The 6,834-nt window shown below is 37.0% G+C and overlaps 1 protein-coding gene across 1 annotated transcript in view; it reads right to left on the bottom strand.

Annotated features, from left to right (window-relative positions):
* Nucleotides 1-6,834, bottom strand: part of cog6 (component of oligomeric golgi complex 6) — a 155,560-nt gene that overhangs the window by 12,189 nt on the left and 136,537 nt on the right. Inside the window, exons 10-13 of the mRNA XM_014012758.1 lie at nucleotides 5,125-5,253; nucleotides 1,058-1,149; nucleotides 747-811; nucleotides 531-622 (exon numbers count right to left, since the gene is read on the bottom strand). Of these exons, the coding sequence (XP_013868212.1) occupies nucleotides 531-622; nucleotides 747-811; nucleotides 1,058-1,149; nucleotides 5,125-5,253 (378 nt within the window). The remainder of the gene's footprint in view (nucleotides 1-530; nucleotides 623-746; nucleotides 812-1,057; nucleotides 1,150-5,124; nucleotides 5,254-6,834) is intronic.

Consider the following 6,834-nt stretch of genomic DNA (forward strand, 5'->3'; position numbering starts at 1 on the left):
ATATAACTACACACAAACCCCAAAAATAAACTAAAATAAAATAAAATAAAATAAATCATCACACACATTAAAATCTTTAGGTTACATCTTTGGATGATTTGTCTTGTTCAGTTATGATGGCAAACCAAAAAAGATGTGATAATTTATAAAATATTTAAACAGCAGAAAGTTTCTAAAAAAATTTATCTTTATGTTTAGTTCTTCTTAACTTGAAATTAATTGTGAACATTTGTTTAACCTCAAAAGTACAGTTTTTAAATTAAATGTTGCTGAAACAAGTTTTTTCAGTGGATCTGTACTCGACAACAAACAGCCTAGGTAGAGTGGTCGAACACAGATTAACTGATCCTTCAACACAGAGCATCTTCAAACAAGTTGATAAAATAAATGTAAAAACCTGTATTGTTCCACACATTGTGTGTACTGAACAGTTCGATACAGATACATGTATTGTTGCAGCCCTAGTTTTCACGTCATGTCAGAGAGAAAAGTTTCTGCTGCGTCTGTGTCCAAAGCCACACTTAAAGTACCTGATTGTGTGGTGGTAGAACTTCAGCAGATTCGACAGCTTGTAAAGCAGAACGGCGCCCGGCTCTGCCACGATGACTTGTTCTATCCGCACCTGAGGAGCAGATCGATGGCGGACAACAAGTGAGTCAATGAGGCGAACTTGAAAGAACACGGCGCGCAATCACCGGTAAACGGGTCAGGCTTTAATGGGATTTAAAAATGAATTGGCTGCCCACTTTCAGGGGTCTGCAGACTCCCTCTGTGATGTGTCCCACCACGTCTTGCATGTTCTCTTCCACGCCTGAAATAAAAGAAAGGGTACACACTAATCTGGTCAGGATCATATGAGGACAGCCACATCAATTACTAACTAATAAATATACAAACTGAACGGACCATGGTGGTAAAAACAGATTTAAAATCATTTGTTAGTTGATAATAGTGCCATATTTAGAACTTAGGGTAAAATAAGGAAACAATCCCTGCTTATAAAGGCAGATTCTTTTTTCTTTACTCTGAACCCGATGATGAACACCATGTATTGTACCTTGCAGAATGACTTGTTTCAGCAGAGCTTCAAGATGCTCTTTCTCTGAGGCTGTTGCTTGATGCAGCCAGGCCAACATGTCCCCAACATACCTGAAAGAAAGAGAAAGTAATAAAATGAAATCAACTATCAAAATCTTAAGACCAGCCAAAAAAGTGCAAGAATTTRCATTTTGCACTATTGSATCTTAAGAAAGTTCTAAGTAGAGCTTCACAATGTTAAAAGAAGAAATCAGTGCAAGAGACAAGAACTTTAGAGCAGGGAATTTTCTGAAAACTGCATTTACACTCAAACATGATTTTTTCAGCTGATCAAAAGTTTAAGACCATAGCTCAAAAAAACCTGAAAACCCCCCAAAACAGAAATCAAAGTGTCAACAAAAGGACTCATTGATGAGTAGCTCCACCATTCTTGTTGATGACTTCAAACAATGGTTTAGGCATGCTTGATGCCAGTGTTTGCAGGAGGCTAGTGGGAACGTTGCTCCAAGTGTTGAAGATGGCTTCACGAAGGCCATCCACTGTCTGGAACTGATGTCCATTTTTGTAAACTTCCCTTGCCATCCATCCCCAAATGTTCTCAGTTGGGTTTAGATCTGGGGAACATGCAGGATGGTCCAAAAGAGTGATGTTATTCTCTTGGAAGAACTCCTTTGTCAGGCGGGCATTGTGAACTGCAGCATTGTCCTGTTGAAAAACCCAATCATTACCACACAGACGAGGACCCTCAGTCATGAGGGATGCCCGCTGCAACATCTCCACATAGCCAGCTGCTGTTAGACACCCCTGCACAACCTGAAGCTCCATTGTTCCGTTGAAGGAAAACGCACCCCAAATCATGATGGCGCCCCCACCACTGTGCCGTGTAGAAAACATCTCAGGTGGGATCTCCTTGTCATGTCAGTAACGTTGGAAGCCATCAGGACCATCAAGGTTAAATTTTTTCTCATCAGAGAAGACAACTTTCTTCCACCTTTCAATGTCCCATGTTTGGTGCACCCTTGCAAAGTCCAAACGGGCAATTTTGTGGCGTTGAAGAAGACGTGGCCTTTGAAGACGTTTTTTTGTTTCTGAAGCCCTTCTCTCACAGATGCTGTCTGATGGTTACTGGGCTGCAGTCAGCACCATTAATGGCCTTAATTTGGGGAGAGGATCGTCCCGTGTCTTGACAGACAGCCAATCGGATCCTGTGGCTCAGAGATGGTGAAACTTTTTTGGGTCTACCACTTAACTTTTTTGTTCAAAAACCCTCAGGATCATTTAAAAAATGCAAAATGACTGTCTTACTGCGTCCAACTTCAGCAGCGATGGCACGTTGTGAGAGGCCTTGCTTATGCAGCTCAACAATCTTACCACGTTCAAAGTCAGTGAGATTTTTTACTTTTGCCATAAGGAGGTCTTGACAGTGTAAAGACTTGACAGAAAATGACATGGAATCCAGATTTTTGCACAGCTTTTGGCTTTTAAAGACTACGGTCTTAAACTTTTGATCAGCTGAAAAAAATCCTGTTTGAGTGTAAATGCAGTTTTCAGAAAATTCCCTGCTCAAAAGTTCTTGTCTCTTGCACTGATTTCTTCTTTTAACGTTGTGAAGCTCTACTTAGAACCTTCTTAAAATCCAATAGTGCAAAATGCAAATTCTTGCATTTTTACAAGCAAATAAATGTGTCTTTAATCGATACAAAAACCCACTTAAGCCTGGTACCAAGCAGAGCGATCATCCTACTACACCACAGTTATGGTATAATTAAGAAACAGCTCATCAAGTTTTACTTCTCTCAGATAAAAAGTTTTCATTTGTTACATAATGATGAAAAAAAAAAAACATCTAGAAGTCTGGCAGTTATCTGTTCTTGGGCTCCCCCTGCAGCTGTGGTATGCAACACCAGGAAAACAAATCTCATGTCTGAGCTCAGTTTAAAAAAAATAACATCCATCCAGTTGGCATGGCTCCACTGGATGTCACAGAAATGGATGAACTGATGCATTTGAATAAAATGTTTCACTGTCTGTCGTGGAAAAAAAATCAAACTTTATTTCATTTTCTAAGAATTACTTTTCTTAAAAGACATTTAAATGTTTTTCCAGACAATACACACAAACAGGCTCTTCTGGAAAAAGCTTAGCTTGAATTGAAAAGGAAAGCTGTGGTTTATCAAGTCACAAAATTGGTTGGAAATGCATAGTTTTTAAGGTGCAGTCATTTTCCATTGAGCTGCTTTATGTTTGGTGAGTATCTCTGTGACTGTGAGGACAAAGGCAGGTGAGAAAGAACTTGATGTTCTCAGAACTATAAAGTAGAAGTGATTTTATGTTCTACACAGAGCTGGTATTCTAAGAAAACAAGAAAACACCTGTTTTGGCTTCTGGGCACAGAAAGAAGAGGATAAGGACTGGAAACATAAGCAGACTCAGGCACGTTGTAACCTTAAACGCTCAGACTGACTCAGTAATCACATCAACTATAGTAAACACATTCGACACACAAATTAAAACCACAGTTGTATTTGTCGATAAGTGTATTTAATTCCAGGACTATCTGAGTCAAACCCAATGATTTTATTTCAAGGTCTCAGTGTGTTTTGACTTTATGTTGTACAGTTAGACAAGATTTTATCACCATGTCAGTCTGACATTACATGACGACGTTAAGTTTGTAGATAAAACTTAAATTCTGATAAATAATAATGATAATGAATAATGAAAAGATGCAACTGTATATGATTATCCTTCTTACAGGTGGTTCCAGTTGTTTGTTAATTTAAAACAAGTCTTTTTGAATGAACTTTGTTCCTTCTAATGGTGAAAAAACAACAACATTTATGTGAACGTTTCACAAGCACTCACACTGTTGAGATTTTCTTGTTTTCGTACATTTTTTGGCGCGTATTTCGTTCCGCAATTCTATTTTGACAATTTATACTATATCAAAACGTTCAGCTCCTTCAGGACATTCTGGCTATGACTTTTGATAATTCAGCTATTTATACTTTTTCAGCTATTTTGTATTTTTTCCCCATTAAAAATTAATGGAGATGTTTTCAACATCCTTAAAATGTTTCTAAATCTTTGCAGCACCTTAAAACTTTTGTTAAGGTTCTGCTCTTTTTAACCTCCTTGTGTTAATTTTAGCTTCTTTTTTGATAGTTTTAGCTTTTTTCTGCTATTTCAGCCATAATTCTGTTTCCTTCTGCTTTTCTGTGCTTCTTTCTGCTAATTTGACCCATTTGTTTGCTGCAATTTTTGCGAATGTTTAGCGCTTACTAGCTAAAGTTAGCTTTTTGAAGCTAATTTCACATTTTGGTGACTTGTTTCAGCTGTGCTTTGTTACGCTAAATTAAGAAATTACAGCTGTATTTTAGCTGTTTTAATACACATGTTGGCTGTTTTACTACACATGTTGGCTGTTTTAGCTATTTTACAAGAAACTGTCACATTTTTGTACTTTTTATTGCCCTTTTTCTGCCAAATTTACATTTTTTACACCACTTTTACCATCTGGGTGTTAATTCAGCTCGTGTTTGCTAGCTTTAGCATTATTTAGTGCTAATTTGAGCTTTTTTCTTCTTTGTCAGCTGTTATTCAGCTATAATTATTTTCCTATCTGCTATTCTTCTGTTAATTTCTGACTTTTTTGTGCTTCTTTCGGCCTTTCAAACTGAACCAGCATTAACCGTTTTGCCATTAAATATCTTCAGCTTGATTTCAGCAGCTTTTCAGCGAGAAGCATTTTCACAGTAAATGTAATTTCTCTAGTTATATATGTTAAACATTGGGATGTTATTTAAAACACAAGCCAAATCAACATGCAAAATACATCAGTTCAGTTTGTGCAATCATTTGTTTTTAGTCTCTAAAGTTTATTTTTAATACGAATTAACATATTGGTCAGGCTTCGACATCAAACTGGTTTAGTTATATATAGAAATTTAACAGTTTGATCTATAATTACGCTGTTCTGTGAAAAAACTCTCTGTCTGAAGGCTTACTTCCCAGAATCCACCCTTTGTGGGCTTTTTTAAAAACGTGTCTTCCAGGGGGAATGTTTAAACAAGACTTGAAATGTACCTCAAAGGGTCATGTGAATGCATCTCTATGGGCCGTGGAGTACCTCCTGGCCCGCCGCGGGTCAGGGCGTCGATGAAGCCTCGGACCACAGCACATCTGCGTGCGGTCCCAAACTCATCCAGAGTGTACCTGAGCAAACAAAGGAGAAAGCAGCTCATGTGAAAACGAAGCAGCAGAGTTGTTGTGAAGACTCTGTGGTTTGCTTCCTTTTTTTTTTTAAAATCAACAATGGAGCCAGCGTTTCCGTAAAGAGCGAGTCTGGAGCAGTTTCGATGACTTGGCAGGAACAGCTTCTGGGACAGACTAAACAAAAGATAGTGGGCTGAGGAGCGCCGGCGTCCAGCCTCAACAAACCCAGCCAGAGTGCGACCTTGGCCAGCGTGTGCACTGAGGCAGGTGCACGTCTGACAAACACTGCACAGACAGAACAAGTGTCGGCCCTGAACACATGAAAACACACGGGAGTGGGAAGCTTTGTTTTCCTGCTTTTAAAGGATAAAATTAGACTCAAGGTGAGCTTCAGGAAGTCCTTCAGAATTATTGCTTCTAAAATAAGAACACGTTATTTCCTGCTGGCCGTTTACGATTCTGATTTTTAAATTATGTTTATGTGTTTGATTTCCTGTTTTAGTAACATTTTCAAAATTAGTTTTTAGTTCTGAATACAGGCAAACTGAAATATGTAGAACTAAAGCTGATTTGCATTTATAATCCAAATGTTAGAATTAGAAAATACAGTAAATGAAATGGGAAAATATATTTTTGTTGCTGCAGATTGCTCCTAACCTTTTAAAGGGATAAATTTATGCAAAAAATACTTTTATTTTCATCCAATTTGTTCTGTCAGCAATGATAATAGATGTGTTCTTAAAAGAATTTTTGACATTTTTTTCCAAAATACACTTAGCTATTTTTGTATAAAAGATGAAACTGAAAAAGCATCTTTAAGTCTTAACAACACGAGGTGGAATTTCTGCAAGACGCATGATAAAAATAAATGTTTCACTAAAACTACTTGTTTAAATCACATTTTCATTTAATTTCCTTAAAGTGTATCAATGCTGATTAATTCATGTGTAATAAACAAAAAAATTGAACATAGCATCTGTCAGAAACCTGTAGTGTTGGTTTGTGATGATGCCATCAGGTCCATTTTCCATTGCTTTAGGTTGTTATTTTATTAACAAAAACCTTCTCTCTGTGAAAGAAAAACAGTCTCTAGGTTTTAATATTCACCTCATTCTTTCTTGTCAGAAGAAAAGAGACAGTTACATGAAGTCTAAAAATTGACATTTGAAGTCTATGTGATGCGTGTTTAGTCATCATTGTGACAATATTTGTCATCACAGATGAGATGCACCCGAATGGAGCAGCGGGCAGCTATGCAGAGTTGTTTAAAGTACCACAAAGTGATACTTGAGTAAAAGTACAAGTATCTTACCAAAAAATTTCTTTGGTAAAAGTTAAAGTCTACTTTAGGAATATTACTTGAGTAAAAGTCTTAAAGTATCTGATATTTTTTGTACTTAAGTATTAAAATTAAAAGTATTGATTTAAAATGAGCAGTTAGATTTTCTGTAAGGACATTTATTAGGAGGTGACCTCCCCAAAAATATGCAGAAATGACTTTATTGTATTAAAATAATTAATCTATGTTAAATTTATGATGCACTAGTCCAGCTGTTTCAGTTTATATACATATATCAAGGC

The sequence above is a fragment of the Austrofundulus limnaeus genome, unplaced genomic scaffold (genome assembly GCF_001266775.1).
Source record: "Austrofundulus limnaeus strain Quisiro unplaced genomic scaffold, Austrofundulus_limnaeus-1.0 Scaffold94, whole genome shotgun sequence".
Classification (NCBI taxonomy): domain Eukaryota; kingdom Metazoa; phylum Chordata; class Actinopteri; order Cyprinodontiformes; family Rivulidae; genus Austrofundulus; species Austrofundulus limnaeus.